Raw genomic sequence first — 21,371 nt, forward strand, 5'->3', positions numbered from 1 at the left:
ACAAGATGGTATAAATAAAGGAGCTTTTTACCATGAGACACGTTCCATAAATACTTTTAAATGTTAAATTTAGTTAAAATAATATTAGATGAAAAATAAAATGATAAAACCTCATATATTTTTGATATATTTCTAACGAAGTCCTATCGCCTATCATTAAGATATCGTTTCGTCATGCTTTACCATAAAAATACAATAAAAGAAGTGGTGTTAATTGATATATCACATAAAACTTTCAAAGTCGTTAAACCTCACATCATATCACTAGCAACTTTACCCTGTTTTGTGGACATGAAAACTAGAGGGTAAAAGGATTTGCGAGTGGAAAATAGTTATTTCGATGGATAGAAGGATTTGTGAGAGGAAAATAGTTTTTTCGACTGTTTGGTAAGAGTGATAAATGAAAAGAAAGGAAATTAGGAGAGAAAACGTATAGAATGGGGTTTGCATTTTTCATCTCTCTAACTTTGAATAAATTTTGGGAGAGAAAACTTGAAGGTCAAAACCAAGGTGAAATTATGGTTTTATCCTTGATTTTTACAATGATTATCATATACAAAATGATGTGTAAAATAGTATTTTGGAATTTTTATGGTGAAACATGTTATTTTATTTTACCTGTGGGAGTAGTTGTTTTTAACTATTAGATTAGTTTTTTAACCGTCAGATTTGTGTAGGTCCGTATTAAAAATTTAGAGCGCACCACATAGAACTACTCTTATTACAGATCTAACCGTTAAAAAATTAATCTAACGGTAAAAATACAGTTCCTACTAGTGGAGACTCCATAGTACTTATATAGATAAAACCTTTCCAACTATTAATATTTTTTATTAAAAAAAAATACATTTTCTTTCCCTCTTAATTTTACCGAAAAACGAAAAAGAAAATTATTTTCTTTTCGGTCACTATTATTTTCTTTCGATATTTTTTTCGATAAGATCAGTTTCTAATAATTTGATCTGATTAAAATTATATCATATTGAAAAATTATGCAAAAATCATAGTTTTTAATACATATTTAATCAGAAAAACTCCATTTTCTTTCGCTTCTATATTTTGCTCATTTTGCTTTCATTTCTTTTCTCTTAACCAAACCGATTCTTAGTTGAAAAAGATAGAGGGATCACAACCGCCTCTTATATTTTAGAAAACTAACAATCCTTCGATCTTTCTTTTTTTTTTTTTTAAAGAAAAAAAAGTTATGGAGGAGTAGCATGATTCATGATGTGACTGCATGATAAACAAAAATAGGACAATATATATATATATATATATATATATGTATGCACATGTGCTCATTGACAGCCGCTTTCCAATACGTGTAACTACTAGGAAGCTCACTTCCCATAATTCCTCAATTAAACAATTCACGTCTTCAAGTTTATTTATACACAACCTCATCGAACTAGAAAACAGAAACAGCGTATATCACACTAGTACCCCTTCTCTCCTCCCCCAAAAACCTCTCAAAATTCTACTACTACTCAAAGCCCAAAAACCAAACCAAAATGGAGGATCGCGATCATCAACAAGTCGCCCAGTTCGCCCGCCACGTGGCGCCTCCGGCGTACAGAGGAGTCCGGAAGCGGAAGTGGGGGAAATGGGTGTCGGAGATCCGGGAGCCGGGGAAGAAGACCCGAATATGGCTCGGCAGCTACGAGACCCCGGAGATGGCGGCGGCGGCGTACGACGTGGCGGCGCTTCACCTGAGGGGCCGCGGCGCCAGGCTCAACTTCCCGGAGCTATCCGACAGCCTGCCGAGGCCGGCGAGCTCGTGCGGAGAGGACGTCCAGATGGCGGCCCAGCAGGCCGCATTGCTGTTGAAGTCGTCGAGGCCGTCACCGCCGCCTTCGGAGGCCGCGGCGCCGAACGACAAGTCGTCGGATAGTGGAGGCGCCGTTAAGAGCTGCTCGGTGCCGGTGACGGTGGGGCTGTCGGCGAGCCAGATTCAGGCGATAAACGAGTCGCCGCTCGACTCGCCCAAGATGTGGATGCAAATGGCGGAGGCTTTGCTTTTCGCCGACCACCATTACAATCACTACTGCTATGCGACGTCGTCTCTAATTTTTAACGACGACGACGACGTCATCAAGTTCTCCGAGTTTGAGGAGATACAACACAATTCCATTTGGGACAACTAGGCTGTTTAAATAGGTAATTAAGAAAGTATAAGTATACATATATATATATTGTTCAATGAAGATATATACCAATATTATATATCTCTATGATGTCAACTAGAAGAGATTAATTATTTTCTTGTAATATTTTTTTCTTCTCCTGTTTTTTGCTCTCTTAATAATACAGTACATTAATTCTGTCATATAAATTTTGAGGATTATGGCTGTTTTTTTTTTTTTTTGGTAACTTTTATTGTAGTTGCTATAATTGATGCCTTCTCAGTACGTCATGACTAGTACCGGAAGTAGCACTTTGATCATGATGCTCAGAATCGAGAAAAATATATGGTGCATGAATCATCTTGCTAACATTTTCTTTTATTCAGCCTTATCCTTATCAAAATTTAATTCGTCTTCTCGGGCATCATAATGGGCCTTTTGGTCTGCGAATATTTTTGCTCGTTGAATGAAAGGTGTCCTTTTATATCAGACTGTCGGTTTCAGGAACTCTATTTATAGGCAGTGGTACTACAATGTTATGACTATTTTGATCACGTCATTTACTTAGGAAGTCAATTAATTAATACCGCGTCTATGCACAATGCTAAACAAACATGGATGATTGGATGATGTGTATTAATGAAGAATCTTAACTAAATATTTCACAAAAATGCATCAATATGGTAGATGTTGAACTTGAATCCTCCATACTATCCACCCATTTGGTTTATAGATTTGAACATATATTTAAATTTTGTGAGAAAAAAACATTATCCACCCATTTGGTTTATAGATTTGAACATATATTTAAATTTTGTGAGAAAAAAACATTATAGTTGTACCTCTGAAACAAACACGTAGTATATATGTTGGATTGAATTGGTACTACTGATAAATGCGGAATAAGAAGAATAATTATATTTACTAATTATATATCTTTTTATTTTGCGTTTCAACTTTTTGTAAGTCGAAAGGGAAAAGAGTTCACAAAACTGAAAAAGATGAATTTTTTATTTGATGTATGGGGTGTAGGGAAGAAGATCGGCAAGAAATTGGAGCTGAATAAGAAGACTTCGCATAACATCAGTTTTTTTCTACATGTAGGCTCTTTGATGATGACATGCTTGACCCAGAAAATATGGTATAGATAGTTAATATTTAATTAGTTAATAGTTTTACTATTACCTCACTTGTATTAATGAATAGCACTATAGACATAGAAGTACTGAAATATAATATACGTAAGCTGAAGCTCGTTGGTTTGAAAGAAAAAAGCATATAAAATAAAAAAGATAAATTAAAAACAAGATAGGAAGTTGAATATCAAGTGTACGTCCCCGTAATATATACAGTATTATATACCTAGTGGCAGTGTACTATTTCTTTTTACTATATCTATGCGTATATGATATATCAATGTATGATAACGCCTTAAAGCACATATGAAGGATTAAAATGATCGGGTCAAGTTTTTTAGGGACGCATCTCATCCACTCAGCGGCTCTGCTAAGTTGTGAATAATATTATTTATTTTATAGCATTTTATTTTTTGATGAAAAAAAAAAAGATTTTAGAACCTCACATTTTTTTATTTTATTTTTAAGTACACGACTATTTAACCTATTGTACCTTGTTAAGCAAATATGTTGGTATGCCTTTTGAAGGCTAGAATCTATTTCAAACAATACGGACCCGTTTAGTTCATGGATTAGAATCATAAAATTATAATTATTTTTTATTTACGTGTATTTTTATGAGAAAAAATATTATAACGAACCATAAATTATAATTCGAATTAGAAAACGAATCTTCCAACTAAACAGGTTTCGGGTACTCAAATTTCAAGCAAAATGTATGAACATTATTACCAGCACACTTATAATGAATAATAATAATATTAACGATAAAAAGAACCTAATAATTCTCCCTGTCCTCCGGTCAAAGTAAGCAGAAACAACATGAGCCGGCCAACTGCAGTCCAATCTGTAAAAGAACAAAAGTGTCAATATATGTTCCTCAATTAATGTAAAAAGTATAAAAGGACGGTGAAGAAGAAGAGTATATAAGGGATGTTTAGTTTATGTATTTAGAATTATGATTTAAAATTATTTTTATTTTATGTGTATTTTTTATAAAAAAAATACTGTAAAAAATTATGAATCATGATTCAAAATCAGAAATAAATATAGAAAATAAACGTCTTTTAAATTAGATAAGGACTTTGCGGTCCATTTCAGGGGGGGAAAAAAAAATGGGCCTATCAGTCATGACATTTAAGATGAATTATCAAGCTCATTGGGTCTTCACCAAGTCAGCAATTCCTCTAGCCAAATAGTTTGGAGCCAGTGACTTAACCCACGAGGTTTCTGAATTTTCTAGCTATCTGATGTATTATGCATTCCAGATATTATTTCAGGAAAAGTTGCGTGAATCGACCAAATAAAAGCTGTCACCAAAATCCCTAACTTATTAAGGGCCTATCAAGAACGAACTTTTTAGTCAAAGACATGACCATGCATTACGTACGTATCTCGTGTATGCCTTTTCTCAGGGTCGCTAGGTCGTCATAGCCGAAGGGTCGTGGGTGGATATCAGACTATCAGAATATATAAGGATCCTTTTTAGTGCGGTGAGAATCTCTGAAAAAATAACTGATAAAATATCTTATTTTAATTGTTAAATTATTTTTTTAACAGTTAAATTTATTGAGAAAATAGATTTACGTGGTACGTTATAAAATTTTAATATAAATTTGTGTAAAATTAATCTTTAAAAACTTAATCTAACCGTTAAAATAAGGTGTTTCACTGTGAATTTTTTTAAAGAATCTCACCCCAATGGCTCTTTTTTTTAGACTTTCTCTACGTATATGTATGTTTCTAGTGTAGCCATAGAAAAATGATAGTCATGTAGGTCCTATTGAGTTGAGTACTCTCACTTACTTAGTAGGACCCGTTTTAACTTTATGGGTATGAATTGGAGTGCTTATAGGGTCATTTTGTACCTAATTTGACCCTCTTTTCAGTTTCCAAAATGCTAGTTCTTTTTTTTTTTTTCCTCCTTCGGAATGTTTAGTAGTTTATGATCTGTAGGAGCAATATTTCCATAATTCAATACTTAACAATTGGCCATATATAGACATGCATGTGGAACTCCTGGGAGTACTCCAACTCTCTTACTGATATTTAAGGCACAGAATTTGTAGATTTTTTCCCTGGTTAATTAGGTAAAATTGAAAGCATTACCCTGTGCATTGATGTGTCATGCATATATTGTTGTAGAGAATAAAGACATGCCATGTAGGCACATGTTCCTGCCATTGAGGCATGCCACGCAAGCAAGCAACATGTATGTTATGGAATTCGAAGCATAATTAGTGTAATACCAAAATAACACAATACTATAAATCCTAACTGTGTAAGGGTATAATAGTCAATTGTTGCGAGTTCTTATATTTATATAGCACTAAGAAAAAGTAAAACAGAATAATATTAGTTTTGATTAATTTATTTTTATTATTTTTATTTTATTTTTTTACTTTCAGCCACGCTAGCTAGTTGTTGTCTACGTTGATGAGGCAATTTTTTTATATGAATTTTGCTGATCAGCGTCCCGATCCCTCCCATTTCTCTAATATAAAGTCCTCTATCAATTTCTCTGTCTTCATCTCCTAAACAGAGTAAGTAAGACCAACATAATATATGTATGTAATAACCATTAACTATAACTTACTGAGCAATTATGCTTTGATACATAACTTCCATTTTCATAATTATTTGAGTCACGAATAAGTCATTATTGTATTACATGATAAGGATTACAAGTTGGTAACGCAATTATCACTTGTGATTATAGTACTTGCGTGATAGTAACCAAAAAAAAAAAATCAAAATGAGTGTGCTTCATTAAATAATTTTTGTTCTGCTATATAAAAAAACATCATTTTTTAAAAAAAAAATGCAAAGGTAGAAGGATTTAAACTCTACACATAATGGTAAGTCATAGATAAAATTACCATTAAACTATGTCCATAATCTCAAACTATTTTTCAGTACTTGTAACCAAGCAGAATAAATAGTGATTATTGTGAGCTTCAATTTGCAAAACGAAGCCACATAGGCTATTTAGTAAGTTCACTCTTCAGCATTATAATCTCAATTCATAATTCTCCATACTCCTATCCTTGCCCATCTCTGGTTGCTTATGTGACAATTACTAATTAACATGGAAAGAACAAACACATCGCCCAAAAACGACACACAGCTCACGATTAACGTGTAGTATGTTAAATGTTAATGGAACAAATAGTAGAGAAAATTACGCTTGGTGCATTCTATTATAATTTCTTTTAGGACGTACTATTTTCGGGAGTTATAAATTGCTGCCTGTATATATTATCCTCAAAGTATTGATTTACTTACCGATTAAAGGGAGAAAGAGAGAAATATGCCAAGATTTGAGATGAATTGAAATTAATAGGCCAATAGTTTACATAAGTTAATAAATAGGCGAAGTTACTGTTTTTGTCCATAACTTGTCTGGTTATAAACCATAACTTGATAAGTTATTGACGGTTTTTGTCTATAACTTGTCTGGCTATGAACCATAACTTGACAAGTTTATCCATAACTTATCTAGTTATGAATCATAACTTAACAAATTATGACCTATTAATTTTTATAACTAAAAATTGACATATATACTTTCTTAAACTTTTCATATTAGCCTATTTTCTATTATTTCCGCCGATTAAACCACTCCCTTTAATAATGAAGATTTCAAGCCCACTAAGGAGACCCATAACGCATGACACTTCTATTTACTTCTTCTCGAAAAAGAAAATGCTTTAAATAAATATTTGATTACCTTTTTTTTCTTTTCTTTCTTTTTTTTTTTTCCCTGCTGGAAATTGCCTTGTATAGTACTTTGTGTTGGTTACTTTACGGCATTTTGTGGTTGGGAGTTCTGATTAAGCCGTGCCCATTCTTAAAAAGCTTAGAAAAGTTGTTACAATTCCATTGCGAAGGACTCATCATGAAGCAATTTAGATACCACTTGAGGGGAAAAAAAAGGATGCTTAAGTTTCTCTGCGTTGAATTTTCGGATAGGGGAGGACCCATGCTTGGATCACGTGGACCATATGGCATCCCCATATGATCACCTACCCTATCCACGTGTGTTCACAACATTTCCGGGGAAAACACGCTATTATGAACTAGTGAACAAATGAAAGGGGAAAAAAAATCCTCAGCACCCCATTTAGCCAATAAGGTTTGTACACTTGGCTATCAGGTAAGCCGTAAGCACCTACCACGTGCTCCGCCCGGGATCGTTCAAATTAACAATAACTTGTACTATCGCGCGTCCGTCATGTTGGTGCAGTAGTTAAAATGTCTTTATTAATTTATTTTTATGAGGAGGCCCTTAGGCTTGTGTGATGTGATGAAACTGCATTATTAGAAAAGAGTTAGATAAGATCCGTTATACTCTATTGGTAAATTTCCCATTACGGTCAATTTCTGGATTAGATGAACAGGTGGAAGCTGAATGGCACCAATAATCCATTTATTTTGTTGAAAAAGAAAAAAAGAAAAATACTCATTCCATCACCTATAGCGAAACAAATTGCCATAGTACTATTCATCATGTGTCGTGCGTGTGTGCGTGATAAGGACAATGTCACATGGTAAAAGTTAAGACTTATTATAGCTAATTTGACCGTGCAAAAAGTGATATTAAATCATATTCAAATAAAATACTTTGTTTTAAATTTGATTTTTCTGTATTAAATTTCTATAAAACAACAATATCCTCTTTAACAACTATAAAAAAAAATTAAGTTTTTACTACAATCTTCTGAGAAGGACTGTATTTCTACTAATATGTAGACATAGAAAACATAACATTAATATTATAAAAGAGTACCAACAATTTAGGATAACTATATTTCTTTATATTATATTTAGTGAATATCATGTTACATCTTTCACTTTTATATGTTATGGTAGAAGTATGAGTTGAAAGGACCATAACAATACCTTAAAAAACTATAAATTTTTTGATTTTAATTATTATATTTTATACTCAAAACATCCACAATGAAACCTTAACGTGTTCTTTTATGGTCAAAATTTTTTTAACTTCATACCGTTTACTAAATTTACATTCAATTTAGATAGCAATTAGTTCAATATTGTTGTATTCAAAAGAAAAAGGACATTATAAACTAATATAAACATCTGGGTTAAATAATAACAAAAAAAATCTGAAGTTAAATTTGTCTAGGTAATAATAAATTTAGCGACTACTAGTGGCACAATATTGTAGTTATATAGCAGTAATGCACTAACGTTGACGTTGTAGTATTTAATGGCAGTATTGTAATTTACAACTCACGCTAGAATATAGCATATGTCATCTTTGATGCTAAATTTAGCACTCGGGGTAGCGTGTACTAAAAATTATGGAAATTGTAGCGTGGCATTAAGGAGAAAAATGTTGTCTAAATGTTAAAACTTAAAAAGATTGGGGATATTTGGTTGGAGGATTCAAACCATGATTTGAATTATGGTTCATAGTTCGCTACAGTGTTTTCTTTTATAAAAAGTACACATAAATAAAAAATAATTATAATCACATAATTTTAATCCATGAATTAAACGTCTCCTTACTATATTATTCTGATGAGATAAGTCATGACGTGTGAACGCATGACACTTTTTTCAATAACACGTGTGTAGGGTTAACTTTTTATAAGACACTAGTTTTACGCTCAGTGATATTTCATAATAATGTCATATAAAAAAGTGAGTAATTGAGTCCATTATTAGACAACAACTTAATTACATTGACAAACGAAAGGGTGACTAGTGAAAGTGATGCGTAACAATTTTCTCCATACCATGATATTATGCTCCAAGAACCCGTGGCTTTTCAGCGATTAAATTTAAAAGCAAAGGCAGAGGTTGAATTTCCGAAAGTAGTAATTTTTTCAGACATAAGCAAGCGGTACACGTGGCATTTGTAGGACCAAGATACATGAAATGTTGTTACGACGGAGTGTAGCGGAGCAATCCAGTCAATAAAGGGCAGGTTATTGGGGGGTTTGTTGCTTTTTTGTTGTTTTCCTTCTCACTGTCTCACAACTTAAGCAAGGAAGGAACTAAACGAAAACTGTCATTGCACTTCTTTCCTTGATTCTTCCGATTACTATTTTCTCTCAAATTTAGATCTGGAAAACTTCTTTGCATGTGCCTTTTGGTGAGCAAAACAAATTCACTATTCTCTTCTTTAGCGCTCTTGGTTGAAATCGAGCGTCGCGATTTTCGTTTGGTTGCCGGGAAAATGACTGACTGGAGTTTCTCCCGCGATTTTCCCGCAGGAGTTTTCTAGAATGATAATTCGATAGAAAGGTTTGGTTTAATCAGTTTGAGCGTGAGGAGGAAGAGAAAGTTAGCAATGGCGGCAGAGACTGATTTTCATCAAAATAACTGTAATGGCTGGTCCAGCCTTGAGATTGCATCAGAAAACCAAAGCCCTCAGGTACTGTAGGATTAGTCTTTCGCTTCTTTTTTAATTATAATCTTCTCTCTCACTTTTATTCATAATTATTTAAAAAATTCTCTGCTCTCTATCTCTCCCGATGTTATTCTTTCCTTTCTATTTCAAGTCATTTGAATTCTTCTTTCTTATGTTCTGACTGATTTCGATTGAAGTGATATTCTATTCACTTGCATAAATTATTATTTTTTTTTGGGACTATTGAACGACCTGATAGTACAAAGTTTTAACAAAGTCAAATTTGTATATTGACCATACGCTTGTTTTCATGTGCATAAATAAAGAGTATTAGAAGAAAAGAATCAGATTTTTTTAATATTATATATTTTATTTCATGAATCAGTATTTTCTTTCGTTAATTAGAATCTAAATATTGCCCCATTTTCTACTTCAGCAACTAGATTCAAAACTGGAAAAAAAACTTATGGGCCTTTACATTCCGAAGACAAGTCAGTAGCCAAAAAATAATAATAATAATAATAATAAAATAATATCCTTATTTTCTTCGCTTGAAAACAGGAATTTCATAAATTAAATTATGAAAACAAAATAAATTAACAGTTCTATGTACTTTGTCAAAATATAAGGTAGTCACAAACTCACAACTTTCATAATTCATGTAGTTTTGTTTTCCGTAAATTGAAGATGAGTGTTTTATGTCTTTGATCCTTAGAAAATGAGAAGTTTTTTTTTTTTTTTTTTTTTTTTTTTTTTATTTTTTAAAAAATGAGAAGTTTTTTTTTTTTTTTTTTTTTTTTTTGATAATTCTTAGAAAATGAGAAGTTACTCCAATATAATAACAAAAGAAAGTGTCAAAGTTCTCTGATTTTTCGGTTTATTATGTGGTCTTATTCTTATTTCAATCTGGCCTTCTTTAGCAGGCTGAATCTGTCTCTGATATTCGGGATCATGGTTCCATATCATTTGGAAGATTTGCTGGAGAGACACTTTCATGGGAGAGACGGTCAGTTTTTTCCCACAACAGATGCCAGGAGGAGCTGGAAAAGTTCAAGGAACCAGGATTTGTTGCGCAAAAAAAGGCCTATTTCGAAGAGTACTACGGAAGAATTAGAGCGATGAAGGCGTCGCAAGCTGATCAGCAAGAGACCGCAGGATTTGGTCGTTTCCGAAATGCAAAGAGTTGTGTCACACAAGTAGAGACCGGTAATGTTTCGGCTTTCTCAAAAGGGGAAACGAATTCCAGACGAGTTCAAGAAGTTCAGACATTAGAGAGTGATGCCGGCGCCAAGTCTGATTCGTCTTCGGAGGGCACTGCGGAGAAACAAGACGCAGCCACCAAAGCAAATTTGAGTGACCGGAGTAGCAATGATGAAAAGGATCGCACCACGGATGCAAGTGTTGAGTCCTTATGTGCTACTGAGCCAGACCAACCAATCAAAAAGGCTTCCTCGTTGCACACCCCTTTCACTAGGAACTCGGGAAACTCCCAGCGTGAAAGCCCGGTATCTAAGTCTGCCAAGCGTATAGCAAACAAGCCAAAAGCTCAGGTATCCGTATCTTTACTCTTTCTTCCTTTCTTTATTTACAATCTAATATCTGTGACAATCTTATTTTGTATAACTGTTTATGATGACAATCTATTTCTCATATTAATCCATTTGCTTAACTGTAAAATTGAATTAATCTGTTAGCATATATTCATGTATACATTCTGTTCTCATATGGACAATATTCTAGAAATGAGTTCTCTTGAACTTGTAAGGGTGAGTGCTAAGAAAAAGAAAGAAAAAAAAAAAAAAGAAGACAAAAAAAAATGAAAATAGCAGGGTAAGTCATTATTAGCGTTAACGGTCTTAATCCCCCTCTCCTCTTCTTTTTCCTTTTACCTTTAATCTGGTTGTATTTAGGATCAGACTGTTGGATGCTGTGTTTTCAACGTACTTTACATGATTACTTTGGAGTTTTCCGCCTCTTTGCTCCTCCTTTTTCCTGATAATCAAGACCTTTATTTCTTTACCCAAAAAAAAGGACCTTTATTTACTATCATTCCTTTTTACAGGGAAATGAAGGTTTTGGTTCTGCACGTGAGAGAACAAAAATAGGAAGCAGAAGCACAAAAGATGGTGATAAGTTATCTGAGAAGACAAAACCATTTCCGCATAATAAAATCACTGCCAAAGCAGAGAGCAGTATTGTTTTAGGCAAAAACAGCACTCACAAAGCTGAAAATGACAATAAGTCCATCCATGTTTCCTCTCAAAGACAGCTTGCAGAAGCATGCTCTGGTTCGACTGTTCGGCATACATCCTTGGCAAGGAACAGGTTGGTGACACCTTCTCCTATTGGCAGAATCGATCAAAAAAACACAAATTCATGTGGCAGAGATTTGGGAGACAAGTTTCGGAGAAGTCTACCAGGAACAACACAATCCACTCAGGTAAATCACTATCCGGATTTAATGAATATTCAATTTTATTCAGCTCACCTGCTAATGTTTGTACTTCAATTATCTATTTATGCAGTGCTCTTCGAAGGAGACTGCTTCTGGTGGTTTAGAACAGAAGGGTGCACAAAACAGGTTCATTTTCATTTTCTTTGTTTCCTGCTCGCTCTCTCTCTTGCTCTCTCTGTTTCCGAACATAACCTTTCGCTTGCTCTTCTGATTGTTGAACTTTGGGCAAATACTAGGCTTAAAACCCTTCATGCTCATAGGAGCTATGACATAGAAAGAAAGCAGAAAGAGGTAATTCCCAGATTTTTCTTGATTAGGTTCATCCATGGATGAGCTGATTAGCAACATAGTCCAGCATTTTTTTTTGGGGGGGTCTATCTGGTCATAATTTCAGTATCTTATGGATGTATTATCAACAGGGAGAGAGCAAAAGTAGTATTACAATTGGAAGAGGTTCCAAGTCTGCAACAACGACGCCACCGAGCGGTCGCAAGGATTTGAAAATGGTCCAGAAGGTTGGTCCTTGTCCAATTTTATTTCTCATCTGCAAGGGTTTGTCTAAAAAATACCAGAGAACTTCTAACTTGTTTTATGTTTTCCACATCTTTACGAACCGGCCTCCCTTTCATTTTTATTCAATTATCCATTAGAAAAACTTATCAGGTCACAGGTGATCGAATCCGTTGATATTAATAATTATTCAATATTTTCATTCTATCTTTTTTTCTTGCATTTTTTTTTTCTTGGAGAAGCTAAGCTAGTATTGCATTGTCATTAACAAATTCCAGAATACAATATCACAACCCAAAAATCTGGCACATGCTCGAAAGGAACCAAGGTACGGTAGCTCCATATTTTTATAGCCAAAAGATTGAAAGCGTGGTTGTCTTTGTTCCTGAAAGGACAAGAAATGTAATTGTTGAATTATTCTTGAGCAGCAAAATGGTTACCGTGACAAAACTTTTTCCCTTTTGATTTCATTTCTAAGAAGCACGCATTCTCTAACTTGGGTGTGCAACAGCATTAGTTTATCAAATCTAGCAACAAGTCTGCGTATTTTTTCTACTTACAGTACTGCGAAACTTTGCAGACTCAAGATGCCAAGCTGGCGGTGACAAAACCGGGGCTGCAGAGCAGTTGTTTCTTATCGGCTCATTGAATGCAGAAAAATGGTTAAACTGGTAAAGTTTCGTATATAAGACATCAAAACGAGAACCTGCGCAGCAAGTACTTCAGAATTTGAAATACAGAGAGATACTAACAGCAGGCAGAGTAAGATCACAATATCATGCAAGACTGCAAGTTGCAGCTGATGTTTTGTTAATAGGTATATTCATGGTGATGAAAATAGGAATCCTATGTTCTGAAGCCTGTCAACATCTTCGAATGGGCGAACCTGAGTGTTTGTCTTTTTGAACTAGGGCCATGTACAATTAAAAGAAAACAGATTGTATCTTTTGTTTTCCCGTATAATTAGTCCTTCTATGTAAATTTAGTGGAAAATGCATCGTTCTTTTGATGGATTCGTCATGTATGCAACGATTCTACAATTCGCACTGGAAAGCTAAAAGCATTGTCCTAATTGTGAACAGAATGACGTGCAAATTTATATATTACAGTGCAAGGATTGAGGAAGGTCATTGTTAAGATTGGTTCAAGCAAATTCAAGTGCAGGTATTTTGGAAGACAAAGAGCGCGTTTGGTTTCATTCTCAAAAACGTTTTTCACATTTTTCGAGGAATAAAAACTGAAAATAGCTTCAAAAACGCGTTTAGTTTGTGTTTTCTTAAAAATTGAAACTGAAAACGTTTTTGACCCTTTTCATATTTTGTATACATTTCTGAAAACGGTTTATACTCGTTTTCCATTTTCTTCTACTCTCCTTTTCTTCTTTCCTCGCTGTTCTTCGTTCTCCGTTGGACTGCACCGGGTGGGGATGGGCTTCTCCGACTGCTCCCCCCCCCCCAACTCTTCTCCGTACAACACTCGCACCGGAGCGTTCGCGCCATCTCTCCGGAGCATCGTGCCGATTCGCTCCCTCCGTACAGACGCCGGCGAGTCGAACTCAGTCATGACCGCCGCCAACTCCGTCCGAGTCGCCGCCGCTCAGATGACCTCCGTCAACGACCTCTTCGCCACCTGCTCTCGCCTCGTCAAAGTAATTTGATCGCTTATCTGTTTTTCTTTTTTTTCTCGTCATCCAACAATGATAAATGTCGATAATATTATTCAATCGATTTTATCAAATATCCAAAAGTCTTCTTTTATAGTTCTTTTAATCAAAATTTCCGTAAATTTTGAGCGGTTATAAAAATGATGAACTATTGAATCTGTAAAGGAAGCAGCTTCAGCTGGGGCGAAATTGATATGCTTTCCTGAAAACTTCGCCTTTGTGGGTGCCAAAGATGGGGAAAGTCTTAAAATAACAGAACGTTTGTTGCTCGCCTTTGTGGCTATAGAGATTTATGGGCAGGCATTTGTTGCAGAGAATCAGGCATTTGGTTGTCACTTGGTGGTTTCCAACAAAAAGAACCTGATGATAAGCGCTTGAGTAATACCCATGTTGTAATTGATGATGCTGGAAACATCAAAAGCACTTATAAGATACACTTGTAGGTGTTTTTTTAACTTTGATTTAGTTCATATTTCTTGTTTTACACTGGTTTTTGGTTTTGTTCATGTTTCTTGTTTTATTCTGATTTTTGGTTTTGTCCATGTTTCTTGTTTTACTCTGGTTTTTAGTTTTGTTGATGTATATAATGTTTATTTAATATATATTATTTAATATATTTAATATTATTATTTATTTAATATATTATTATTTTAAATATTATTATATGTTTTTAAAAATTAAATCACCAAACACAATTTCAATTTTTTTTTAAACTGAAAATAATCTCAGAATAAAATTACTAAATGTATTTTCAAAAATAATTTTAAAATAAAAATGAAAACGTTTTCGTTTTTATTTTCATACAGAAAATAAAATTATTTTAGAACGAGTTCTAAAACGCACCCAAAATGATTTATCAACAACAGAAATTAGACTTGTATCGATGAAAATTAAGAGAATATAAGAAGATATGAGGGTTTTCAAGAGACCCTTGCACTCCCGAGCCAAGCTCACCAAATACAAGACTGATAAAATGATCAATAAATTCCCCCATTCTCCTCTCACCACTTTTATTCCATTCTCACTAACTAACTCCCCTCTTCCTTACATCACCATTTCCCAACTTCTAGGCATCACTCACGCCAAACGTCCCCTCCCCCAACTTCCTTAGACAACTCAGCCTCTAGATGACTCTTACCAGCTTATCCAGAAAGGAAAAAGATGGAAGAATGCAAAGACTGAACGTGTTAGGAGCTATGGGAATTATTCCGGAACTACGAATGATAAATCACCAGTTTCTGTAGTTGTCTGCGAACACAGCCTAGAGAACTTGATCTCCAAATCTCTAGCCAAATCAGTCCCATCCGATCTTTGGAGACATCCTAAAAGTTCATTATACACTCGAAAATGTGGTCTAAGACCCTTTTCAATCATCTCTGATATAATATTCAGGGCATTGACCGTATCATCCTTTTTTAGATAAAGTCCTGCGAGCAAGCTATAAAGTACATTGCTTGATTGCCTATGCTTAAGACTTGAATCAACCACATACTTATGCGCCTCCTCATATCTCTGTGAAGCAAAGTAGCCCTTGACAATGGCAACATGAGTAGTAAGCCGAGGTTCAAGGCCGAATGACAGCATTTCATCCACAATCCCTAGTGCAAAATCAAAGTGCCCATGTTTACACGACTGAAGAACAAGTATCTCAAATGTTGTTTCGTCCGGAGAACAACCCATGTCTTTCATTTCTTTAAGCAACACCTCAGCACTTTCTCCAATCTTATATAAGATACTGAGCACCAAATTGTAACTTGTGCTGTTTGGTTCACAACCCGCTTGCCTCATTTCGTTGAGCAAACCCCTCGCGCCTTCGAGATCGTGTTTGCGACACTTTTCCCGTATCATGATGTTGTAATAAGACGTGTTCTTCTCTGTTAACTGCATCACAAACCTGGCCATTTCTAATAAACCTAAGCTGCTAAACAACTCAATCAAAGAACGAACACCAGTAGCTCCACATGACCCACCAACACCCTTCAAAATTTTCACAGCTTCAGTCACAGAATTCATAAGCGAATCCTTGTTCAACATCAAATCAGGTAAGAACCGAAACGCATTTTTGGTCAGGCAAATCTGTTCTTCCCTAAATTCATTCAAAATGCAAGTCATTGATTCATAATCATTCAACCGCCCAAGATTATCAATCATCAAACTGCAAATATCGGAATTTCGACGCAGACCGGGTTTCGAAACCCTAACCCAATTAAAAAATCGCAAAGCCGACACTTTTTCGGAATTCAACGCCTCAAAAATTCGATTAATGTAGGCAACAGTAAGCCATACCTCGCTGAGATTCAATTCGCACTCCAAACTTATCTCATTCCTCCGGATCATATCAACAACTTCGGAAAATTCCACCCGAAACGGTTTCGCTCCTTTTCTTTTACGAATGGAATTCCACATTATTGAACTCAAAGCATTCGGAGACGAAGCTGAAAACGATCGGAAGCCTCCATACGGGTTCATCGAAACGTTTGGGTCGCCATAAACACGGCGTGGAGTTAGGAGAAGATGCGAGACTTGAGATGCCGAGGAAGAGAAGGACTTTATCGGATTTTGCTTGGTTTTCGTGCGCTGAAACTGATCGGAATCGGGGAAAATTGAAGGAAAAGGTGCGAGGGCTTTGGGAAGAGAAGTGGAAATGAGAGAGCGGAGACGAAGAGACCTTGAGAAGTGTCTCAGCTGGCTGTAGAAGTTTGGGATTCCCATGAACAACGACGAAGAGGAGCAAAGGACTCGAAGGGCTTTCTTTCATAAAAAATATATATAAATTAAAAATAATTTTAATCACATCATTTTAATCTACGAACTAAAGTCTCTCAAATCGATTGAATCTGTAATCTGTTCTGTCTGGTAAATGCTACAACTGTAGACAACTTGGTTCTTGTCGTCTTCTCATTTGTTGCCATCTACTTTTTCTGTCGTTTCCTTGCTTGTAGTTTACTCCTTTGCTTGTCGTCTCGTTTCTCAAATGTTGTCGTTTTCAATTACTGTCGCTCCACTACTTTTCTTGTCGTTTCTAATATGTTGCTGTTTTAAACATTTCTGTGGTTTCATTTGTTGTCCTTTTCTCCTTTCGGTCTTGTTTCCTCATATGTTGTCGTTTCGCTTTTATGTGAACTGTACATTTTGTCGTTTCTTGTTCTTGTCCTTTTCTTTTCAACCGTTTATGGGTGCTTAAGATGAACGGCGTGATTTGCATAATTATTTCATTTAATTTGCATGTGATTATTTACACATACACATATTATCACCCGTTAGACTTTTCATTCATCACCGTCACTTGACCGAATTAAAAGCCTATATCTAACAGATCAAGTTCCCCCAAAGATTCATTAATTCAGAGTAGTCTTGACTCTTGATCACCCTTTTAAGTGTTCATCTTCAAAATTAAGATCATCATCGCTAATTCCAATTAAGCATGGGGGATCAGTACTATCGGACTTTCTTCGATCTCGACCTGCGCGTTGATGTCGAAAAGAGTACTCGGTTCTCTAATGCCACTGTCGGAGCGCCCAAACACTACATGATCTTCCAATACAACTATCGCCATTTGCTTCGGTCGGATGATATTCGACACCCACAGCATCCCGATCATGTAGAGCACTTGGCCGCCACAGAAGACCGCTGGTTTGCAATTCCCCGTGTCGAGCACTTGCTTTCAAGAATGCGCATCCCGGCCCCTGAGACCATCCAAAACATGACCATGGACATATGCTGGCCATGTATGCTGGCGCAGCCTCTCTATGCTGATTGCAAAGTTCTGATTTTCTCTCTTGAAGTTAAAGCCGTGACTCCCTACGATGAAGAGCGCCTGATGGAGAACGTCATGGCGGAGTCGGCTTCGCAAGATCAGGTTCACACGGCCGTCCCGGCTGCGTCGTCTGTCGAGGGGCTAAAGAATAAGGTGAAGGTGAAGGAGAAGGTGGCCGATGAGACTCGCCGTAGAGCAAAAGTGGAAGAATATCCATGTGCAATCTGTATGGAGGATTTGTCTCATCTTGATCATGCCAAGAATAATTTGGTAACATGCCCTGCTCTCATCACTTTCACAAAGACTGCATTGTCCGGTGGTTGGAGACCAGTCACTTTTGCCCCTTGTGCCGCTTCGAAATGCCTCGTAGTGATTCATCTTGATAATCTTTAATCGCGGACGCGCCATGCAAATCTGAGTAACGTTCTTGATCCGAAAACTTATTTTTCTTCTTTCTTCTCGCATTTATGTGTTATATATATTACAAATAATTTGTATCACCTTGTGTTTGATTCTCTATAATGTGTGTATGTATATGTGTATGTGTATATTTATATATGTGTGTGTGTGTGTGATCTTGGTTACATGTCCGAACAAAACAGAAATATACAAGAACATAAGTACGTATTTGTAAAACACTTCTAAACTATTTACTTCGGGTGTGCACGCGTACGTACAATAATATGCAAGTGCTAATTTGGAAACTCAAAATAAGATAGTTAATTGGCCTTTACGTATACAATGTTTGATATATATGGCATAATATTGACGAGTTTCTGAACATATTTTCCGTGAAACCAACAAGTAGCTAATAGGCTAACATCAAAATTCATTAATTTATAAGCTCTCACTTGGTGTCTGAAGACAAGGAATATCGTTATTTTCTACAAATATTGAATTAACTCAAGCCGAAATCCTTGTTCATAGTTAAGGTTCATGAACTCTTTTTCCTTAATTACTACAGTTTTTTTCCGGTAAGGTTTAATGAGGCCTCTTTCTCTCGTGTTATTAGAAGAGAAGATCTGTACAGAAGCACTCCATTATTTTTATTCTTTTATTGTTTCGTAGAATTTTGCAAATTTATATAATCGGGTGTCTACTTAATTGGTTTCTAATTATATGTCTACTTAATTGGTTTTTAATTATATGTTTTAATGTTGCTTCTTTTATTGGAAAGAAAAAGGTATCTTACAAGTACTTAAGATTAAGGTTTTTATGCATGGAGGCCGATGTTATCGTTGGACAATCATGAACGGAAATTGTTTCTAATTGACAACATATTTCATGGTTTACTCAAAGATAGCAAAGAAATAGTTGCAAGGTTTTGATAAATCAAGACAACAAGTGAAGGAAAAAAAAAACAAATGAAAGCAATTAGAAAGTATATGCCGAGGAAAATGGTTAAGGCTTTATGAGGGCAACATTAATAAAAATAAACATCAAAAGACTATCATATAACAAAATGACAACAAAAATTGAATGGCCACAGAGAATAAGACTATCAATAACAAAACGATACTGAAAAGAGTAAATGACAACAAGTGATTTTGTTTTTAATCACAAAACAAATAAGAAATTACGTACCAAAAGCAGACAAATATAATTCTGATATAGGTTTGATGGAAAACTTGAATTGAAATTTAAATTTTTATGAGAGAAAAGACTATAGTAAAAAAATATATATTATTTTGAACTTATATATAAAGGAGGGGTATTAAAGGGTATTAGACATAAGATGATCGACCCAAACTCATTTGCTTGAACTTGTAGTAGTTATTTATTCAAGCACAACGTTGATACGAGAGAATCAAAACGAATATCATATTTATTTTCTCAGTTCACAAGAATTTTCCCTGACAAATTTTGAGGAAAATAACGACAATAAATAGTAAAAGTTTTGGGTAAACAAGTAAATAGCAGTGGAACCGAGATTTAACGAATAAAAAGCAAATTTAATAAATCCGTGATTTATTCAATAAATTTCAGATTTACCCCGTGATCAAATTTGATAAATCCATAATTTACTCAATTTACACCCATAAAACCGATTTTACCCGTCTGTCATTCCTAGAAATTTCAAACATCTCTAGAATTTCTCTCTCTCCCCCGTCACTCTAGCCACTGCCAAAGGTCGCCTACATTGTTGTCAAACTTTGAGCACAACATCACCAAGGATTTCGACATCACCGGCGTGAGATCTCCTCATGGCGGCAAACAGAGGAGAACACTGGTGAAATTTCCTCTTCACAGCTTGCATGGTATATGTTTTGGGAGGATAGGGAATGTTGTGTGGGAAAATGTGATGGACACCTGGACTGACGGTGCCACGACACGTGACTATACTTACTTTCCGCCGAGCACCCAACCCTCGACGCTTCGTTTCCCTCAAGATCAGCTATAGAACCCGAAGATGAAGTCCATAATTAGGGCGACGACCCTATGAGGCGTCGACGGTTGATTTCGCCTGGGTCGACACGACAAGATCCCTCGACTGCAGAAGAGATCACTGGAAGGGGCGAGAAAGGTTAAACAACCACTGACGACGAGGGGAACGTCCCTTTTCGACATGATAGGTTACATGCAAAGATAAGGGAAGTCTAACAGCATTAATTGTAATTTTACAAACCGTCCCCCCCAGGGGACAGAAAAGCATTACGGAGAGTTACAGAGCCATAATAGAATACTAATTGGTTGAGTGAACAGTACTAATTAGTGGGCTATGTCTGGGCCTAGAGGGGGAGAGCACTTGAGTGTTCCTACCTACGAAGGAAACCCACCTAGTGAAGGAAGCCCGAGTACAAAAGAAGAAGGACCCCAATAGGAAAGGGGACCGAAAAATTCAAAAGAAAAAAGAAAGAGAAAGAGAGAAAGAGAGATGATATTCATTGTAAACTCAGATTTCCACAAAAAGAAATATAGTATATACAGTGGATGTAGCTCTAATTTCATAGAGCGAACCACTATAAAATTCTTCTTGTTCATTTACATACAGTTCATTCAAACACAAAAATACTTAAATTCAACCTGAATCCACACTTTCATTAAACCCACAAGCCGGTAATCCAAAGGGGAACCCCAAGGTATTCCGGCGGGTTTATTGTTGACGAAATCCAACCGTCAATAATTGGCGACTCCACTGGGGACGGAAAGCGTTCGACCCCCAAAAGTATAGCTACAAACATCCGCCCACCCAAAGAATAGCGGGATGGAAGGAGATTTACGCCCAGACGAAAATGGAGCCCAGCCTCCCGACATACCACGGCCGGACCCGATGCATATGCAAGCCCAAATAGCCACTTTGACCGAGTTGGTGCGAGGGCTAGTAACCATGGTTGAACGATTAGA

General features: G+C 35.8%; 4 protein-coding genes across 6 annotated transcripts; 3 read left to right on the forward strand and 1 right to left on the reverse strand.

Annotated features, from left to right (window-relative positions):
* The first annotated feature begins 1,409 nt into the window (after window positions 1-1,409).
* Window positions 1,410-3,170, forward strand: LOC21408193 (ethylene-responsive transcription factor ERF022). The gene is made up of 2 exons (XM_010106221.2): window positions 1,410-2,157; window positions 3,156-3,170. The coding sequence occupies exon 1, from the start codon at window positions 1,512-1,514 to the stop codon at window positions 2,142-2,144; it is 633 nt and encodes a 210-aa protein (XP_010104523.1). The 5' UTR covers window positions 1,410-1,511; the 3' UTR covers window positions 2,145-2,157; window positions 3,156-3,170.
* A 6,097-nt stretch (window positions 3,171-9,267) lies between these two features.
* Window positions 9,268-13,781, forward strand: LOC21408194 (protein WVD2-like 7). Of its 3 annotated transcripts, none has more exons than XM_024170866.1 (8): window positions 9,268-9,665; window positions 10,562-11,191; window positions 11,704-12,081; window positions 12,167-12,222; window positions 12,333-12,387; window positions 12,516-12,611; window positions 12,885-12,934; window positions 13,187-13,781. In XM_024170866.1, exons 1-8 carry the CDS (start codon window positions 9,582-9,584, stop codon window positions 13,209-13,211), a joined length of 1,374 nt encoding a protein of 457 aa, XP_024026634.1. In that variant the 5' UTR covers window positions 9,268-9,581; the 3' UTR covers window positions 13,212-13,781. The 3 variants fall into 3 exon arrangements, with proteins under 3 accessions (XP_024026634.1, XP_024026635.1, XP_024026636.1); XM_024170867.1 differs by having other exon boundaries at window positions 10,565-11,191; XM_024170868.1 differs by lacking the exon at window positions 12,885-12,934.
* Window positions 13,782-13,889: 108 nt separating this feature from the next.
* Window positions 13,890-14,753, forward strand: LOC21408195 (deaminated glutathione amidase). Its single transcript, XM_010106223.2, has 2 exons — window positions 13,890-14,254; window positions 14,435-14,753. Exons 1-2 carry the CDS (start codon window positions 14,033-14,035, stop codon window positions 14,645-14,647), a joined length of 435 nt encoding a protein of 144 aa, XP_010104525.1. The 5' UTR covers window positions 13,890-14,032; the 3' UTR covers window positions 14,648-14,753.
* Window positions 14,754-15,472: 719 nt separating this feature from the next.
* LOC21408196 (pentatricopeptide repeat-containing protein At5g18390, mitochondrial) lies at window positions 15,473-16,981 on the reverse strand. The gene has a single exon (XM_010106224.1). It carries the CDS (start codon window positions 16,979-16,981, stop codon window positions 15,473-15,475), a length of 1,509 nt encoding a protein of 502 aa, XP_010104526.1.
* Between the last annotated feature and the right edge of the window lie 4,390 nt (window positions 16,982-21,371).

This window comes from Morus notabilis, unplaced genomic scaffold (genome assembly GCF_000414095.1).
Source record: "Morus notabilis unplaced genomic scaffold, ASM41409v2 Scaffold485, whole genome shotgun sequence".
Lineage (NCBI taxonomy): Eukaryota > Viridiplantae > Streptophyta > Magnoliopsida > Rosales > Moraceae > Morus > Morus notabilis.

Coding starts and splice junctions, on each gene's coding strand:
- LOC21408196 (XM_010106224.1), bottom strand. CDS start 16,981: ATGGGAATCCCAAACTTCTACAGCCAGCTGAGACACTTCTCAAGGTCT.
- LOC21408194 (XM_024170866.1), top strand. CDS start 9,582: ATGGCGGCAGAGACTGATTTTCATCAAAATAACTGTAATGGCTGGTCC. Junction 12,223..12,332: donor CAGAAGGGTGCACAAAACAG/GTTCATTTTCAT, acceptor GGCAAATACTAG/GCTTAAAACCCTTCATGCTC. Junction 12,935..13,186: donor CATGCTCGAAAGGAACCAAG/GTACGGTAGCTC, acceptor GAAACTTTGCAG/ACTCAAGATGCCAAGCTGGC.
- LOC21408195 (XM_010106223.2), top strand. CDS start 14,033: ATGGGCTTCTCCGACTGCTCCCCCCCCCCCAACTCTTCTCCGTACAAC. Junction 14,255..14,434: donor CCTGCTCTCGCCTCGTCAAA/GTAATTTGATCG, acceptor GAATCTGTAAAG/GAAGCAGCTTCAGCTGGGGC.
- LOC21408193 (XM_010106221.2), top strand. CDS start 1,512: ATGGAGGATCGCGATCATCAACAAGTCGCCCAGTTCGCCCGCCACGTG.